This window comes from Erpetoichthys calabaricus, chromosome 2, assembly GCF_900747795.2.
Source record: "Erpetoichthys calabaricus chromosome 2, fErpCal1.3, whole genome shotgun sequence".
NCBI lineage: Eukaryota > Metazoa > Chordata > Cladistia > Polypteriformes > Polypteridae > Erpetoichthys > Erpetoichthys calabaricus.
Window position 1 is genome coordinate 293744971 of NC_041395.2, and position 20611 is coordinate 293765581.

The following is a 20611-nucleotide window of genomic DNA, read 5'->3' on the forward strand; positions in this document are numbered from 1 at the left end:
ATATAAAGAGCAGAAAAAGTCTGTGTGTAAGCTATCCTCAATCACTTGCCTGCTGCTGAATTCTTAAGTTAGGCCAGTCTGGTCCAAGCTCCTATATTTTCTTTGTTTCTTCAAGTAAACAATTTATGAAGGGTATTTCTGAAATTCCGCTTGAAGTTACCATCTCCGTAAAGTTGCGCTCACTCATATGTTAGTTACGTTAATGGCAGGTGTGAACTGTGAACCATTGATGTGAACTTGAAATAATACGTCGACGATTGTCCAATCACATTAGATAAAAAAATTTTTTTAAAAAACCTAAAACAATACTAATTCGCTGCCAATAAATGTGCAAGTGTCCAGGGTACAGAGAGACTCGTCCCCAGAAAAATCTGAAAGCAACCAACTAAAAGGCAGCCTCAGGTCACCTGCTTGCCAAAAGATGAAGGACTTACAAAGACTCTCATTTAGCAGGCATGTTTCAATCAGGAAATGTAAGTATTTACACAGACATTAAACAAGTCCAAGTTGGAACCAACTTTTAATGGATGTTGACGTGTGCTGACACCATGAACGTTGTGCAAATAAATTTATATCATGATTATTTCGCTTTTTAAAATATTTGGGGGCAGTGCTCCAGCGCCCCAGCACTCCACATTACAAAGCGCCACTGGCCGGACCACTGTCCTGTCTAGCGTTGGTTCCTTCATTGCACCCAACGCTGCTGAGACAGGACCTGGCACCTCTTTGGACTGCCCGTTGGACCAAGTGGGCTTGTTTATAGACCAGCGTGTTTTGGCTTCATCTGTAATCCGTGACTTTCGTCAAATCGCCGCCATTCATGAACACAGGGTCAGAAGTTAAAATCTCAGACACACAGCCTGCTAGCTAGAAATCTTGTCAAAGTAAGAAGGTGAGGACAGGGGTTTAAAGGGTCATCATTGTCACATGTTCATTCTTACCTGCACGTGCTACTCAACATACAGCACATCTCCGGCACCATCTATGGCGAGTTCAGCTACCTTACCTTAAAATGTCTGACTTTCTCACCTGAAAAATCTCACCTAAGTGTTTGTCATACCCCGGCAGAGTGATATACCAAATGTTAAATATATGGTACTTGATAACAGAAACGTCCAAAGCACACTGATAAACTATCGTTCAGATAATCGGTAAAAGGTGTGGGGCTCAAATACACACTGTGGTGGGTGGAGGGACCGAGAACAAACCACACACGAGGGGCACGTCCATCATTGTGAAACAGTCCTACCTGAAGGAGTGACAGGACAGCCACTGCACCTTCACAAGGTCATGGAGGGCTAAGGACAATCAATCCTAGTAGCAACATCAGCCCTGGACAGGAGACCACCTCCTTTTATGGCAGACTCCCCCTCGTTTACTTTGTCACCAGTTAGCCTAACACATGTTTGGCATGTAGGAGTTAAGTGGAATAACTGGACAAAAAACACACAGCCAGAAGGACGGAGAAGAAGCGAATGCCACCCAGAGAGTGGCTGAGCTGGGCCTTGAACCCTCAGTTAGTGCCATTGAGACGCTTTACTGACTCAAAGTTCATTTACATTTACGTATCATATGTGCTTTATGCCGGGCATTAGGGAAACAAATAAAAACTAGTCCTGCATTGGGCCATCTTCATGTGCTGCAGCTCCATGCTTGACGGGAGTAGTGAGAGGATCACAATGACCCCCGGAAAACCAATGTGGATACAAGGAGGACATGCAAAGCTCACTCAGATTGTGGTTGGACAAGGAATTGAACTCGACACTCTGAAGCTGTTCTGCCACAACACTAATGCCATTGTCAAAATATTTATAAATATATATATATACGTGTGTGTGTGTTTGACATATTTCAGAAAGATTAGGTTCAGCAGGGTTTTGTACAAACCCTCTCTGGGCAGAAGGGCCATCACCTTCAAGAAAACAGCACTTATGTACAACAACAACAACATTTATTTATATAGCACATTTTCATACAAAAAGTAGCTCAAAGTGCTTTACATAATGAAGAAAAGAAGAATAAAAGACAAATAAGAAATTAAAATAAGACAACCTTAGTTAACATAAAAAGGAGTAAGGTCCGATGGCCAGGGTGGACAGAAAAAACAAAAAAAAACTCCAGAAGGCTGGAGAAAAAAATAAAATCTGTAGGGGTTCCAGGCCACGAGACTGCCCAGTCCCCTCTGGGCATTCTACCTAACATAAATGAAATAGTCCTCTTTGTAGTTAGGGTTCTCATGGAGTCACTTGATGCTGATGGTCATACAGACTTCTGGCTTTTAATCCATCCATCATTGTTGGAACATCATGGTGCTTTGGGTAGATGGTGGTGGCACAAGCCACCACCAATAGGACACCGGAAAAGGAAACAGAAGAGAGAGTAGGGGTTAGTACAGATTTTGAATGAATAGTTATTATAATGAATTAGATATACAGAGTATCAGGATTAAATTACAGTCAAGTTATGAGAAGGCCATGTTAAAGTAATGTGTTTTCAGTAGTTTTTTAAAGTGCTCCACTGTATTAGCCTAGCAAATTCCTATTGGCAGGCTATTCCAGATTTTAGGTGCATAACAGCAGAAGGCCGCCTCACCACTTCTTTTAAGTTTTGCTCTTGGAATTCTAAGGAGACACTCAGTTGAGGATCTGAGGTTGCGATTTGGAATATAAGGTGTCAGACATTCCGATATATAAGACGGGGCGAGATTATTTAAAGCTTTATAAACCATAAGCAGAATTTTAAAGTCAATTCTGAATGACACAGGTAACCAGTGTAGTGACATCAAAACTGGAGAAATGTGTTCGGATTTTCTTTTCCTGGTAAGGATTCTAGCAGCTGCATTCTGCACTAGTTGCAAACGATTGATGTCTTTTTTGGGTAGTCCTGAGAGGAGTGCATTACAGTAATCTAGCTGACTAAAGACAAACGCATGAACTAATTTCTCTGCATCTTTCGATGATATAAGAGGTCTAACTTTTGCTATGTTCCTTAGGTGAAAAAATGCTGTCCTAGTGATCTTATTAATATACGATTTAAAATTCAGATTACAATCAACGGTTACCCCTAAGCTTTTTACCTCCGATTTGACTTTTAATTCTAATGCATCCAGTTTATTTCTAATAGCCTCATTGTATCCATTATTGCCAATCACTAAGATTTCGGTTTTTTCTTTATTTAATTTGAGAAAGTTACTATTCATCCATTCTGAGATACAGGTTAGACATTGTGTTAGCGAATCAAGAGATTTGGGGTCATCAGGTGCTATTGATAAATACAGCTGTGTGTCATCAGCATAGCTGTGGTAGCTCACGTTATGTCCCGAGATAATCTGACCTAATGGAAGCATGTAGATTGAGAAGAGCAGCGGACCCAGGATAGAGCCTTGTGGAACACCATATAGAATATCATGTGTCTTTGAGTTATAATTACCACAACTAACAAAGAATTTTCTCCCTGCCAGGTAGGATTCAAACCAGTTTAAGACACTGCCAGAGAGGCCCACCCATTGACTAAGGCGATTCTTAAGAATATTATGATCAATGGTGTCAAATGCGGCACTCAAATCTAAGAGGATGAGAACAGATAAATGGCCTCTGTCTGCATTTACCCGCAAGTCATTTACTACTTTAACGAGTGCAGTTTCTGTGCTGTGATTTGTTCTAAAACCTGTAGCACAAAACAGGTGCAATGACAAGACTAAGGGCGGCTCCTTCTGTGTAACAAAGGTGGGTGAAGGCACACATCAATGTCTTCCTCCAAAGAGGTCTCAGGAGTGGGAGAAACAATAAGTGGCTCGAGCAACAACTTCCTGTGGACAAGACAGAGGAGCAAAAATATGAAGAACCACAATGAAAATGTTCAGGATAATAAAGCTGCTCCTCAGCAGTGAATGTTCCTTTTTATCAATCAATTTATTTCCAGTTATATGCATTACAAGTGAAAACTTAGAATACAACGATCAATTATTCTTTTATTGTGTTATCAGGTCGTCTGTGACGTGCGCCAAACCTGAAAGGCACCAACTGACCTGTTAGGCTCTTATCATAATGAGAGATACGAACCAGCTGTGCAGCCCAAAACCCAAGACATGACTACCACGGGCACCAGTGGCGGCCTTAGGGGTGTGCGGGGACCTAGGGCTGACCAACCCCACGTGGGCCCGGTTACGTCAAACGCTGTTACCGGTATGTGTGGACTGCGTAAACTTACGCACAAATTTAATCAAAATAATGTTAACATACACGGGATTTTCTCATTACAGTATTCAGCTAAATTTTTGCAAGATAACACGCGGACTTTATCAAAATTTAACGATATAATCTATTAAAAAAGTGCAATTCATAATTCACGACAATACCACAACAGTGCGAAATGCGATGCGTGTCATGCGGAAATGAGCAGGGCCTCTTCTAGAAAAGAACTCAAACTGCAGGTCTACTCTGAGTCTGTCATAGTCATAAGTCACATTGATGTCATGTCAGCCGGTTATCATTAGCGATACATGTTTTTGTGCATTAATATTCGGACTATGGAATGTTTTAAAATGCGTACATGTACGGAATTTGACCTTGAAGATGGATTTTAAAAGGGTTCCTCTTAGAAGCATCTCAAATATATATATACAGTATACTGGAGAATATAACTTGACAAATCCGCTTGAACGGAACACGTTGACTTCAAAAGCAGGGCCTCCTTAGGTGCAGAGCCTGGGGCAGTCGCCCCACTTGCCACCCCCAAACACCACTCTTGAGGGGCACAGTCCTGGGCCAGTAACCCTAACCCTAAACGGTGTACCTTTTTGGGCTTAATTTTTCAATTGCCCAGCACAAACACAACTTTTCCTTTTCCAATTCTTTGTGTTCTCCTCCATTCATCCCAGTCGAGTGCTGCCTATCCTCTCTTTTCCGACTCCAACTCCCAATGCCAGGGGGGGGGGGGCTGTCTTTTAAAGCCAGACCCAAGAGTACTCCCAGTGCTAAATCTATGCCCCCAGGGAGCACTGTCAGCTCAAACAAGACCACAACAGTCCTTGTGTTGTCAAACTCCTACAACTCCCCCGGTAGCCCCCACAGAATCTGACAGGGCAGCCCAATGGGACCACAACTCCTATGCTGCCCTGCGGACATCCATAGTGGACCACACCGGGCAGGATGTAGCCTCCCAGAGTATGTGGGGTCACTCTGCCCATAGCAGGTAGTCACTCACTGTCTTGTCCTTCCAGACTCCCAAACCCATCCAGTCTTCCTTCCGGTGTAGCATGGGAGTATCGCGGCCCCCTCGTTTATCAGGGCATCCTGGCCAGGCTAGGGAACAGGGTCCATCCCAACTGGGTAACTGATCCTTCCCTCACAGTGTGCATTTAAAGCTCAGGTACCCTATGGCAGACCGCTTCTCTAGCTGGGTTGGTCACTACTTTCACTCCTGTACTGGACACAGCTAGACAAGGAAGGGACAATTCAGGTTCTCAGCTATGCTAATAGCAATCGGACATAGACATCGATTTAAGCTTTCACTTAAAAAGTTTATATTAGTTTGCATCAAAACCAATCGTAGCAAATATAAGCAATACAAAGATTAATATAACCAGGGCTAAGTCTTCATGGCATTCCAGGTGGGAGATACAAATAAACCTATACTCTTAATCAAGATGAAAAGGAAACAGAGAAAGAGCTCTTGTCCAAGTGGTCAGCATCTAAGAGACAGAACTCCATGAAAGTGTCCATATTAGATTTTACAGAGCAGAGGTAGAGAGAAGGGCTCCTTGCAAGTGTCCCAGTTTCACCAGGCGGTGACTGAGCTGAGCTCTTTACAAAAGTGTCAGAAAAGCAGCAACTGATCAAAAAGAGCCATGAAAGTGTCCATGTCAGCAAATGAACTCTCTTTGGGAAAAGTCTGATGAGAGGCGGCCGCTCCCTCCCCGTCGTCTTCTCCAATTTTAGCATGCACACCTGTCTTTTTTTCTTTTAGACATTTTATAGTCTCTCAAAACACAGGAAATGACACAGAGTCATTATCACCAAACTCAAGGCTGATTCCTATGGGAATCAAAAAGCTGCACACAGACTGGTTCTGTAAAATATTCGGAGGTCCTGCTTCACTTTCTAATTACACAAAATGCTCTGAATCCTACGTTGCCTTTCAGCTTTCCCAGAATGCACTGCACTGCAATCTGTCAGCTGAAATGGTGAATGTATCTGCCACACTATAAAAAGAAGATGAAAATTCATTCCAGTCAAAAGCAAAATCGATTCAGAAGATCATGGGAGGGTTAGGACTCATTAACCTTAAACACCACTAAAAGGACCACCCTCACCGATGCAGAGAGCTAATTAGTTACAAGAAGCCCATTATAATTTACATCTGCTCTTTGATTAAAAGAACAGACATGTTGGCAGGAGTCCAACAGACTTGATTTCGATTACCAGTAATGAATTCCGGCCAGGGCTCTGCGCAGCTCCATATCAACTCCTCCACACAAGGAGACCAGAACACCAAACATCTTCAGAAACCCCATAACTGACTTCACATCACCGGCATGAAGGACGGTAGAAAATGACTTGGAGTTCATATTTTAGAGTTTGTTATTCCTAAAAGAACTTTATCTCTCCTTTCACACTCATGTGTTTCCATGCAAGCGCAGTGTGCACGAACATTGAAAGGTCTGAGTATCCGATGACGTAGCTTACATCCGGATTTAGAGGGCACAGTCTTATAGGCAAAAAACAAGGAGCTAAGGTGGAAAAAGATAAAAAGAAAAAGATCGGTGACCAAATATAAAACAAAGAATATAAATTAAACAAGCAAAAAAATCTAAAATGTAGAAACAGGTCGTCGCACCTCAGGCTAAGATTCACTTGAAAGAGGCCCTGAATATTCTGTTGTGACTCCTGTTAGGATGAAGCAATGTGAACCAAAAAAATTTGCGATATACCTTGACGCGGGGGCGCCCACACTTTTTTGGCTTGCAAGCTACTTTTAAAATGACCAGGTCGAAATGATCTGTCCATCCATCCATCCATCCATTGTCTCCCGCTTATCCGAGGTCAGGTCGCGGGGGCAGCAGCTTGAGCAGAGATGCCCAGACTTCCCTCTCCCCGGCCACTTCTTCTAGCTCTTCTGGGAGAATCCCAAGGCGTTCCCAGGCCAGTCGAGAGACATAGTCCCTCCAGCGTGTCCTGGGTGGGAGGCGTCCAGGAGGCATCCTGATCAGATGCCCGAGCCACCTCATCTGACTCCTCTCGATGCGGAGGAGCAGCGGCTCTACTCTGAGCCCCTCCCGGATGACTAAGCTTCTCACCCTATCTTTAAGGGAAAGCCCAGACACCCTGCAGAGGAAACTCATTTCAGCCGTTTGTATTCGCGATCTCGTTCTTTCGGTCACTACCCATAGCTCATGACCATAGGTGAGGGTAGGAACATAGATCGACTGGTAAATTGAGAGGTTTGCCTTACTGCTCAGCTCCTTTTTCACCACGACAGACCGGTGCAGATGCCACACCGATCCGCCTGTCGATCTCACGCTCCATTCCATTCCAAGGGAATCCTGTGGGGGGGTACTCCGAGAGTATGGGGTACCGGCCCCCCTGATAAGGGCTGTTCAGTCCCTGTACGATCGGTGCCAAAGCTTGGTCCGCATTGCCGGCAGTAAGTCGAACCCGTTTCCAGTGAGAGTTGGACTCCGCCAGGGCTGCCCTTTGTCACCGATTCTGTTCATAACTTTTATGGACAGAATTTCTAGGCGCAGCCAGGGCGTTGAGGGGGTCCGGTTTGGTGGGCTCAGGATTGGGTCACTGCTTTTTGCAGATGATGTTGTCCTGTTTGCTTCATCAGGCCGTGATCTTCAGCTCTCTCTGGATCGGTTCGCAGCCGAGTGTGAAGCGGCTGGGATGAGAATCAGCACCTCCAAATCCGAGACCATGGTCCTCAGCCAGAAAAGGGTGGAGTGCCCACACAGGGTTGGTAGCGAGATCCTGCCCCAAGTGGAGGAGTTCAAGTATCTTGGGGTCTTGTTCATGAGTGAGGGAAGAATGGAGCGTGAGATCGACAGGCGAAATGATCTACCTACATTTAAAATGCTATATATATATACTGAGTATTCTTTATACATAAAGTATATGTTGTCGTTCCTTGCATAACTGAATAACCTTTATGGCACAATAACAATTCAATACATTTATGGTCACTACAGTATTTGGATTTAATAATCTTCATGCGGTAAATTTCTGACTCGCATAAATAAGTAGAGCCGAATAATGCAGTCAAGGAGGCAGCACATTTCCTCTGTCAGTAAGTTCCAAAACTGTCCATGAGCCCCAGACTTCAGCTGAATGTCATCCTGTGGTGTCAAAATCTCATCCTCCACTGTAGAGGAGTTTTAGGTGAAACAGTGTTGCAATTTTTGATGCGAGTGAATCCCCTCAACATCTTCTCTAAATGGACAGCACTTAAATGTAGTGATTGGCTCAAGTAAAGCTGATTCTTGAAACCGTCTGTCAAAGTCTGACAGGCAATTTTCAGTCTGCTCTGTGTAGCGTATGTTGTCAAGTTGCGCACACGCCTTCCATTGCATCTCCAGATCTGACGTGAGGTTTTGGATGTGCCCCAAATCAAGGCGCGGTAGCTTTGAGGACAGATGTTTGAAAGCATTTGAAAAATGCCAAGTCTAGCGGCCATTGATTGCTATTAAGTTGCTTGTATTCTGCATGTTTAATGACAAGGAGAAACTCCTTTTTCTTCGGCCAAGGGTCTCGAAATCTCAGCAGGAATTTCTCCCTAGCCATCTGTCTCAACGAAGGCCTGTTTTATCATCTCTCCATCTTGGAAGGACTTCTTATGCTTAATGATCGAGTGACTCACCCAGAACGATGCTTCGGTGTGTCTGCCTTTGCTTTTGAATTCAGCCGTGTGAAAAATGACGGCTGTCCGATTAACTGCGATTTTAGTTCCCTCTCCTTTCTCTTTCTCAGATCGCTTTTTAGAAGAAAGTCAGTTTCGTAGTTTTTATGAACAGTTCGAAAGTGCCTTTCCACATTTTCCTTCTTTTGAATAGCAATGATAGATTGACAGATCAGACAAACGCACTTTGATTGTGACATTGTGAGAAAAAAAATCCTCTTCCAATTCCACATCCAGCCCATACCCTCATCCCAACAATTTGTTTTCAAAATCCCTTCTTTAGTTAATATAAATTGGAAGGCTAACTAGATCACTTAGATAGCCGGAGTTTTGCAGTAGCTCGCATGTTTGATCGTGTGTGCAGGATGACCAGTGTGTTAGAAGAAAAGAGATCTCAGACTGGCCGCCCTGCATGTCAATCAAGTGGCAAATGCCATAGGGAGGATATAAGATAGACTAACATTTCAAAAAAAATTTTTTTGAATGCAGCGCGATCTACCTGTGCTACCTTTCCAATCTACCGGTTGATCGCGATCGACGTATTGGGCACCCCTGCCTTGATGTATGTGTAATTGACTGCATTACATGCGATGCTGGAAAGTGGTTTCCCTTTTCTGCCAAACACATTTCGACGCGCCGCTTTGTGTTCCTGAACGTATCAGCAAGTGTCTCAGGGGCAATATCAGCAATTTCATGTTGGATGTTTTCCTTCAAATCTTCCACAGTGCAAGGCTTATTCCGATAGACTTTTCATTTGAGCAGACCCCAAAGGAAGAAGTCTGATGGTGTCAGATCCAGCAACCGTTGTGGCCAAAACCCCTTTGAAATTACCCTGCTGCCGAAGAAGGACTCAGTTTCTGCCGTGCTCCTTGCCGATGTGTGACACGTTGCTCCATCTTGCTGGAAGTAACCTTCCGTTAACTCACGATCATACAGTTGATTCTAACATCACTTAAACAAATTGATGACCCAATAGGTTCGTACCATGAAGACACACTGTTCAATACGGTACACCACCATCCTGATGAGACGTTGAGTGACTGAGTGAAGGGGTACGGGCGGTATGCACCCAGAAGTTGCAAACGGAGGTTAAACGTCGTGACAGCTGTCCGGCGCCCACCTCATCGCTCCTACGCAGGGGCATCCCGGTTTGTTTGAAGCTCCATATACTGAGAATTACATTGCACGTTGTTTCATTCAGATTGCTTCGTCTTAGCGAGAGTTTCTACAGAATATCCGGGGCCTCTTTCGAGTGAATCTCCCTGTATGTTTTCATTTAAGAAAGGTGTTTTCACACAGCTTTTTGAAACTGTTCATCTCCGTCCACACTAAAACAACTGAAAATGCATATGAAATCGAAATTCACCTTCACTGGACATATGTGCATTGGTGGAAAAATCCTTGAAGTGAGGGTTACACCAGCAGCCAGAGGATTTATTGCAAAACAGTAGCAACCAACCGTTAAATTATTTGCCTTTTGTGGATGTATGGAGCCTCCAAACTCTACAAAACCCCACTTAGATGCGTACAGGTAAGCAACACAACACGCCTGTCTGTGTCTGCTGTGTTGGAACACGCTTTTCTTCAATGAAGGGTAACCAATCAGAGAATGAGACGTGTTAATGAGCAGGAGCCAATCAGGTGAGAGCCACATGATCAGCACAAACAAATCAGAGTGCATTTTCAAAAGTCCGCTGTAGGTCTTTGCTGTTCACATTGTAATGTTTTCAAAAAGTCTCCAATTTAAGGTCAGAAATGCTAAGAATGAATGTCGATTAATGTTTGCGGTTTTAAACAAAAACGTAGAAGCGTGGACGTAGTCTTTGATGTCAGATATACCAGAGAGTGAGAATCAGAAGAAATCCTCGTGAACACTTGGACTCGGAGAATTCCATGAAAACTTGGAGAGGTCAGGGAACCCACCAGGGGACTAAACGCAAGAACAAACTGAAGGGCACAGGATGGGTGTGGCCAAAAAATGTCACAACAGGCGTGTCTTTGGGGGTCATGTGATCCAGGGTGGATACACAATGAGGTGCCTTCCTATTTATGGTTACCACTGGCTTTTGGAGCTGCCATTCCTCAGCCAGCCCACCTCTTATGTTTCTCCCACTACTTCGGTGACAAGTGAGTCGTCCATTTCTGATACCCTGGTGGCTTCGCTGGTCAGTGTGTTAATTTGCAGCTCCAGGCATTGCTGCGTGTACATCTACACAGAAGAAAGGCTTATTCTCTTTTATTTCTTTTGGGGCCGTCTTGCAGTGGTTATGATGGATTACAGTGGGCTGCCATGATAGCACGGCCTGTTTATCATTAAAATTGGGCTTTCTTTCAGTATTATAATGGGGTCATTTTCAACACTATTCAGTCACGGCCAGCCAGTACAAAATGACCCACATATTCAATACTTTGTCTTGTTTGTGTCAAACATGTTTTGTAAAGTCTCCGGCTCTGTTCTTAGGCTAACTTAGCTCAATAAACACACTTACTGTTTCTGTCAGAAATTCCCCGAGCAGCTGCATATGCCAGTGCCAGGCGGTGTGACTTGTCTTGTTGGTGTCTCCTCATCCATCAGACTTGGCTGCTCTTGCTCTCTTATTCACGTTTTACAGCTCAAGCCCCCCAGGAATCAATCAGGAAAAGCTCCTTCCTACCTTTGGCCTGCTGCTGAGTGGTGTGTTCATGAATGTGCTGCGTACCGACACACAGTGTCTCCAATTTCGGAGGTTCTTAATGTTCTTCTCAAGTTCATGTGGACCTCCACAGGGTCTGCTCCGTGCCGTGTGTGATGCACTCATCCTGTATGCCTTTTGTTAGGTGGTACAACCTTGAGTGTCCCCCAAAGGAGAGATCACATCATGATGTGAATGAATGTGTTGATTAAAAAAAAAGCAAACAGTTGTCTTCAGTTTGGGGTACTAAAACAAAGCAGAAAGCTGTGAAAAGCACCACCAAGAGCTGAGAGTAGGTGGGCTAACACACCACCGGGAACACCTGCCTCATCCACAGAGGAGCTCACAGCCCTGTGTGAAATAAATGGCTGGACTCACAACGAAGGTTTAGGGCAGCTACCCGTATAGCTTCCCTGGCTACAAAAGGGTCTAAGGTTTAATACAATGTGCACAGATTCGAGTCCAAAGTAGAACTGCTCAGGTATGGAGGATGAGGAGTTTTTATAGTTGGTTCCCAGGAAGTGATGTCCTCAGGGCCAGGACAGGCAGGATTTCTCATATTTGGTCTGCAGAGAGAAAAGAGAGAGATTTTTATGCAACCCGTCACCCCCTGGCCTGGCATGGATTTGCCATTTTCTGGTCCCTTTGGTTGACTTCCAAGTATGTGTGCGTGACACCTGTGTCCACCCAGGCATTCAATGGAGAAGTAAATCCTAACAATGAAATTGTCCTTCAGGTGGTGTATGGGAATGATCAGGGGGTCAGCAGGCCGTTACGCAGGTAGGCTGGGTGGCAAACGTCAGTGGTAAAGAGCACATGGGTACAGTTGATTCACTCCACATTGACATGGTGGGCACCGATATGAGGCCCCAGACTGTCTAACTAAAGAAGCCTTCAGTTCATAGATGACCTCAGGCCAGTGCAGCCCCCCAGGTCCGAAACTGAGCACCGCCGCCACTTTAAATACTGAAACACCCCCGACTGTACAGCACAGTAGGAGTGCAGGTGACAATCAGCTCTGAAGGCCAAACAGTGGGGACATGAAAATGAAAATTCCAAAGCCAGAAGGTACTCCACCTTGGGGGTCCGCTTCTTCATTCACACAGCATTCAGCATCCTGTGTTTTAATTTCCTCACAAGATTCAAGTCCCGATCTCTCCAAGTGTCTTGTAATGGAAAGGAAAAGCAAGCACTGTAACATTATAATGATATTAATAAGTAAAAAAACTATATATTGTATATGAAATAATAGTCAATAAGCTGGTTATGCGTTTGAGCGCAAAGCTTATAAAATACACAGACTTACCAAATACTGAGTGAATTTCACTGAAAAGGCAAAGCTTAAACAGTTAATGTAACAAAAAATAAAAATAAGTAAACTTCAGCAGGCAGAGACTCCATGTCAGGCGCCGTCCTCCTTTACGATGGCCTCTCACTTCGTTGTTCTCGCTGATCACACACACAGTCAGGGTCTGTGAATATCACGTGTGCACCTGTCAGGGGTCTTAGTTATGTTATATTTTAAGATGAGGTTTACTTTTATTTATTATGTTCTGCTAAACAGAATCTCACAAAGGAGCGTCGGAGAATCCACTTGTAACTAACTAATGCGCAGTTCTGCCCTCTGCTGGTCAAAATTTGGATAGCAAGTCAGATTCTGCACTGAGTGCCTACGAGTCCCACATTTCCTGACTTGGAGCAGCTCCCAGATTTCACTTTTTGTTGTTACTGGAATCCTGGTAAATGATTAAGGACTGACACAGTAAGAAAAGTAGCTCAGCTCACCAGTAGACCCTTCCTCCATACGTAAATAAGTAAATACTTCTGTCCATCAGTTTAATGGCAGGCACAGTAAGAGCGCAAATTCAAGCTCCAAGTGTAAGGCGTATCTGTTACCTCAGTTTCAATCTGTTCTTATTACGGGCTCTATACACACTATACAAGTAATATTATGGTTAAAAGATTATATATACGTTGGGCAAAAGTAGGTTTGCAGTTGTTCACATGGAAGAAAGACATTCAGGTTATGATTATTACAATAGTTGTATTAACTCAATAGCTTTAAGAAGAAGAAGACATAATACAAATAAATAATAAAATATTTAATTAATAATACAAGAATAAACTCTGTGTTTCACTTACTCAAGTGTAGACCTACTTTTGCCCACCCCTCCATATATACAGTATATATACACTAGCTGTGTTACCCATCTAAGACGGGTTAAAATCGAAGCAATGAACGTAGACCTCAGTGCTAACGTTTGCAGCACACCAGCTATTGGAATGCATTTTGTAATTTTGTAACATTTTATTACTACAAATGTTTGTGATGTGCCATCTGTTGGAATTACAGAAACATAGCCACTGGACAGACACGCAGATAGACATGCAGACATTTGTTCTTTTATTAAGGGGGATATATTCTGTGCCACAGAAGACTGGGTTTGACTGGCACACTGGCCGTGGTGGATGGCTCCTTACCTTGCCAAGAAGCCAAAATACAGGAAGGGTATGGATAGTTGGTTAGTAGTGCCTTTGCCATTCTGGCCATTATGAGGGAAGGATAGAGACTTTGTGTTCCCCCAGTACACTGGGTGACAGTGTCCCTCTGGTATGGTGGCCATTTGGACACCCACAGGGCTACATGGGAGTTGTAGTTTTACTGGGCTGCCCTGTTGGGGTTTTCAAGTGCTGCTACGGAGCGAGATCCAGCAGTCAGAGCCGAGAGGAGGTGGGCAAGGCTTGCTCGGAGGAGAGTGGAGTTGGAAAAGGAGATGAAGGACATGAAATGAAATGGAATTGTGACTGATTTAGCAGGTGATAAAAAAAACTACAGTATTTGAATACTGTAGGGGGATCCTGCACCTCAAACACTCTGATACAACGGCTCTCCAATATGAGTTTGGGTCAAACGTGACTTTTTATTCTTCACGAGTACCTGTCCCGAGTTTTATCTTCTCAATTTCAGTGCCGTCCCATGCACTACAATGGCCCCTTTCCTTCTCTTCTCAACTCCTCTCCAGGAAAGCAGTCTTCGACCATCCATCCATTATGAAAGCCATCATGTGGAGTAAAGGAACACCATCCATCCCAGTCTGACCTCACCTTGTATGTGTCATCTTTCAGCCAAGGTCCTATTAAGACCCTGGGTGACTTAGCTCCTCAAGCGACAGTCCACAAGCGCACAAGACTCGATCACTTCATTGTCCCCTTCCCCTTTGGTCTTTTCGACTCACAGATACTTACTCATTTCATCAAGCAGGTGGGGTCCCTTTGCTCATTTTGGCCTACAGATTTACCGTGGAGATTTGGTAAAAAGGACATCACAGACTCTTGGATTTGCACCTAGGATGTATGGTAGGCCCACCCCTGCTTTCAGCATACGTGTGTGTGTGTGTCTGTTTGTAGATACACACACACACTGAAAGTTACAAATACAGTATAAAGTAGATTTAAGTTCAAATTCCAACCATACCAAGTCAGCCACATTTCATAGACAAAAGATGACAATTTCACTTGAATAGAAGATGGTTGAAAACAAGCCCATCATATGTGGTCAGAATCAAATGGTACCCCAAACACAAACAAAATAATGAAAAATGATTTATAAAACCCACAGTAATAGCAAAACCATAAGTTAAATGAATGAAGGAGCTTTGTTACAGAACAATATGAAGCACCCCCCTCGGCTAATAACATGTGAGTGTCCACCCCTAACTAGCAGGCTTGTCTTAATAATGGCAGGTGAGATGTTCCTCAGTTGAGCTGCCCAATAGTTGCAGGCTTTGCCTCATCCGCTAGTTTTTGGATGTTAAGCAGGCCGCCGTCTCAAGATGGCAGGAGACGCTCTGAAGTAAAGGCACTGCTGTGTCTGGGACTCATGGCAGTGTTTCTCATCATTTCTGGTATCGCAAGCCACATTCCACCATGTCAGTGTCCTCACAACCCAACAACAGGGGGAGCAGATCCCTTTGGTGAATTGAGTACAAAAGTCTCGTGGTGGGTCGAGCACAATCAGTGAAGTACCAACCCGCTACGACCCACTACCATGATAAACAATAGTAACTCACAGCCTACCAGCAGCAGCCCACGACCCACCTTTGGCTGAGAAACACTGAGGTTGGGGGCAGCTAATCCATGTAATCCAAGTGGAAGGTTTTAACAATGGCTCTGAACTCAACTGGAAGCCAGTGTAGTGATTTAAGAGTTGGGGTACACACTCTTTATTTGGTTTGACTAATCAGATTGTTCCAATTCAGAATTGTGACACCAATCACCAAAATACTGGGTACTAGCAGGAAGTGCCAGGCCATCAGAAGACACAGTGGTGCCCACCACCACACTCACTATCTCTGGGTCAGCTTAGCATCTCCTATCAACGTAAATCCCAACCTGCACCTGCAGCCCATGCATCTTCAGAGAAATCTCACCTATAAAGGGATAACTGAACTGCACTGGAGCTAAAACCTGTGGCAGTGTGAGGCAGCAGTGCTAGCCACTGTCCCACCATACTGCCCTTCTCAGTCAGCCTAAAAGTTATCTGACTTAAAGGACATTTACAAATGTCAAAAGCACTCCAGCTCCCCAAACACCCAACACAAGTAGGCATGGACACAAGTTAAAAGCCCAAAGAGTCTTTGTTTGTGGGAAACTCTTCTTTTTAAGCGTTTCTCACCTCCAAAGCCACCCACAAGTACAACACTATACAGCACCCAATAACTCTTTGTCTTTCTCTGTCTTCCACTGCCTCCTCCACTTCTCAATGCATGCTTTGTCCACCTTCCTCCCGACAGGCAGCTCCTTTTATCTTCCACCCCAGAGTACTTCTGGTCTTCAGTACATGTGATCTGCAAGCACTTCTGGGTGACACGGAAACCCCATGACGTAGGGCTCCCCAGTCCCTGCAGCACCCCCTGGTGACACCCATGGAACCCAACAGGGCTGAGTGAAGGAACTCCATGTCCCATGCTGCCCTATGGGAGTCTGAGACACTGCTGCAACCTAGGGGGGGCTGCCATCTAGTGTTTCAGGGGAGATAATGTCAGCTGTCCCTTACACAGTGTAGCAGACATTTTATCCAAGTGTCTTTCTAATCCGTTTTGAATTAAGAAATACACAAAGGAAGCACACCAACTGACTTGTAAGGCAAACCCCACATATTCATCACAAAAGAGCAGCAGCTTCACCTCAAACTTTTGAAAATTTTGGCCCCGACTTTCTCACGCAGCACTGAATGCCTTCTTTTGTGTTTTAGGCCAAGTCTTCAGATGAGATGGGCCACTGGCTGGGGATTCTGCTGTCAGAGTCCGGAACAAAGATTGACCCCGAGGACCTCACCTACGACTACGTGGACTCTCACCGCATATCAGCGATCGTCAATGCTGCCAAGGCATCTTTATAGTAAGCGTTTTGTCTCTTCCTCTTTACATGACAGCAGGGATGGTTTCATTTGAATGTGCTCGGCCATGACCACATGTAAGACAAGGCCGAAGAGAAAATAAATAAAGCAGGATGTGCGAAATGTCCTCTGTACTTGAGAGACGTCATTTGAGTAGTTGGGGGCTTCTTCAGTTTCCTCCCTGATCCTAACGATGTATGTGTTAAATTACTTTACGTTGTCTGCCCTGACATAGACTGGCAGCCCACCCAATGAGCAGCCATGTTTATGTGTTTTGGATTGCCTCAATCTCAACATTATAAGCACTGATTATGCACAGTATGAAGGTCGACTGCTGCTCACCGTTCAGTACTGGACTGTCACACTGAAAAATGTTTTCTTTTACTTCATTTAATGTTTACAATTATGAGTGTTGTTATTTTTAGTTGTTGTTTTCAGGGTATCGTTAGAGAACATCTGGTTCATTATATGATTATTTTTGATTTATTAGTCAAGTTGATTTCATTTTTATCATTATTTTTAATGTGCGCGCCTCCATATTGTCGACTAGTTACAAGAGCTAATGGCGGTGGAAAGCAAGACGTCAGTACACTGCCATTTTGAAAGATGGCAGCTCAGCTTCCAGTGGATCAATTTTGTTGACGTCTGGTTCATTTATTCTTCAAGAACATTTTTGTTGGGAAACTTCAGATATCTCAAATTAAATACCAGAAATTTCAAAAACTTTCTTTGAAAGACATCGGTAAATTTTCAGACTCGTAAGTCTTAAAACAAAGAGTTAGTCTGCGTAACGCCAATTACAGATTATTTTCCGTAAACTTACCTTAAGAGAGATTACCTGAACTTGAATACAGTAGAACTTCGAGACACGAACATCTCCAGACTCGGAACAATTCAGAAGGAATGGGTCGTTTGATGATTTTTTTTTTTTTTTTTTGCCAACAAACAAAAACTCAGAGCACGGATATCCTGATAAAATGGATCAAGACGCGGCCATGAGGAGCCGAGACAAAGCCAAAGAGGTCACCGTACACTGCACATGCCTAGGACTCGGCCTCAGTATTGCCGCAGATTTCTTGTTGTAAACACATCCTGAAGATGCTGTTCTCTGTGAATGGGGTTTTTTTTCCTGTTGAAAATAATTACCATAGGACCTCAAGAAAGTTAGCAGTGAGAGTAGCAAAGGGAAGAGGAAGCTTGTATGTGTTACAGTTGAGCTAGAAAAGCAAATACAGTGGAACCTCGGGTCATGACCATAATTCGTTCCAAAACTCAGGTCGCAACCCGATTTGGTCGCGACCCAAACTAATTTCCCCCATAGCATTGTATGCAAATACAATTAATCTGTTCCAGACTGTACGAACTGTATGTAAATATATATTTTTAAAGATTTTTAAGCACAAAAATAGTTAACTATGCCATAGAATGCACAGCGTAATAGTAAACTAAATGTAAAAACATTGAATAACAGAGAAAACTAACATTGCAAGTTCACGCTAATAGCCTTACGAACTGCTCGCTGTAAACACTTTTTTTAATGAGTTTTAAGCACAGGGGAAAAAAATGAACATTTGAAAAATCTGTAATTTATACAAAAACTAACCTTGCATGAGTCGAGTTCTGACATGAAGGAATTGAGGAGGAAGAACTAGCCACTTGTAGAAGGATAGTTTTGCTGCAAATCGCCATGAATCTTCCTGGCTTTCTCGCATAACATCGCCTCGCTTACGCTATCCTCTGCAAGTTGCTTCTCGTTCAGCCACACTAGCAACAGTTTTTCCACCTTTTCTAGCACTTGAGGCCTCTGCTTGGTTAACATTATAACTCCTTTTGCAACATCAGCTGCTTTAATGGCCTCTTTCTGCTTTAGAATAGTCGAAATCGTAGATTTTGACTTCTTGTACTCGGTGGCAAGATCAGTAACACGAATGCCACGCTCATACTTTTCAATAATTTCTTTCATTAATTCGATTTCAATTTTCTTTGAACCTTTCTTCTCACCAGCACCACTACTCTTCACTTGCTTAGAGGCCATGGTTAATTGCAAAATTAATTCAAAAGCACATGAAATAGAGCACAGAGTTCACAGTGAATGCACGCACGTCTGACCGAGAACAATGTACAGGGAGAGACTGAACACGTGCGGAAATCATTGGCGCGTACGAACCAGTAGGGAAAACAGGCTTGTTCGTCACCCGAGTGTGTGGTCGTGAACAGATGCAAAAGTTTGGCAAACTTTTTGGTCGTAACCCGATTTGTATGTGGTCCGAGATGTTCGTGACACAATTGAAGCAATTTACACTACTGAATCTTAAAAAAAAAAAAAAAAAGTCAATTAAAATGAATGAAAAGAATTCAATTGACTGCAGAAATTGGTCACTGATGAAGAAAAGGCCAGCACAGGGCCTCAGGATCGCAGTCGGACACCCCGGATAAACCTAACAAAGCAGCGTCCCTCCATATGTTAGGCTCATTTACATCACACGGACAAGAAGCGTTTCAGTTAACACCAATCAGCATATAGATAAATGGTGAGTTCTTCTAGCCCACCTGTACTATGTTTTGATATTTTCTCAAGGTCCCAAAATGTTTAACATATTAGACATCTTTGCTACACATATTTAACTTCTTATTTATAAATTTGTAAAACTAGGGGGCTCTGCCCTCTGCTCGCCATCCCCCGGACAGGCACTATGCACTAGCCACTTCACGGCTCTGCCACTCGCGTATGAGGAAGCGGATGTACAATTTAAACAGATTATTATTTTCATGGGAATTGTTACATATGCATAATAGACCTAACTATTTTACATTACAGTGAATAATTAACCATAGTAAAAAAACAGTAAAATGTAATAAATTGAAAGAAAATTCATGGTGCGTTATACGTTTTCACTCTGTTTGGCTTTGAAATTAACATGCAAATACTTTTTAAACGTACATTTTTACTGTAAAACTTCAGTAAAAACAATATTTGGAATTTTGATTCCATGTTTGGAGTTACATGATGACAACGCAACGTATAACTGCCCGTGAGTGAATATCATTCCTTTCTCTCTAATAAATAAACCGACCTTTTCAAATATTTGTGTCCGTGACTTGTTAATTGTCTTTGCAAAAGCTATTGTAACGGGAAACTGTTCAAGTTTTAATACGAATGGCATATCAAGATCTCCTTTGGTGTTTAATGTTATCTGCGGAAGATGTACTACATTACCTTTCATGTTGCCTGTTAAAATTTTACATGTCAGAATTGTTTCACCAATTTTGAATACAACTAATCTTGTCCAATTGCACCGCCCATCACTCCTACCTAAATTACACAATAACATTACGATACATCCTTCATTCAACAGTAATTCGGCCGGTGGAAGACTGGACAGTGTTAACAGTTATAGATATTCTACGGGATATTGTAAGTCGATGTTTTCATCTTCCTCGCCATCACCACCAGCTGTTTCAGCATAGTCTATTGATACGCATTTAACCAATTTGCAGTGTAACCGATCGACAATTTTCACGTTAATTCATTTGACTTTGTTTGTCGGTGCTAGGATTGCTCTTGTACTCATTTCTTCTGTTGATAACTCTTTGGGATGAAATTCTTCCGTAAGATTTGGACATAATAAATCTTCTTTTATTGGGA

At 43.2% G+C, this 20611-nt stretch overlaps 1 protein-coding gene across 1 annotated transcript in view; it reads left to right on the forward strand.

Moving 5' to 3' along the window:
* Positions 1-20611, forward strand: part of afap1l2 (actin filament associated protein 1-like 2) — a 264599-nt gene that overhangs the window by 220258 nt on the left and 23730 nt on the right. The window contains exon 12 of the mRNA XM_028795780.2: positions 16822-16967. Within this exon, the coding sequence (XP_028651613.1) occupies positions 16822-16967 (146 nt within the window). The remainder of the gene's footprint in view (positions 1-16821; positions 16968-20611) is intronic.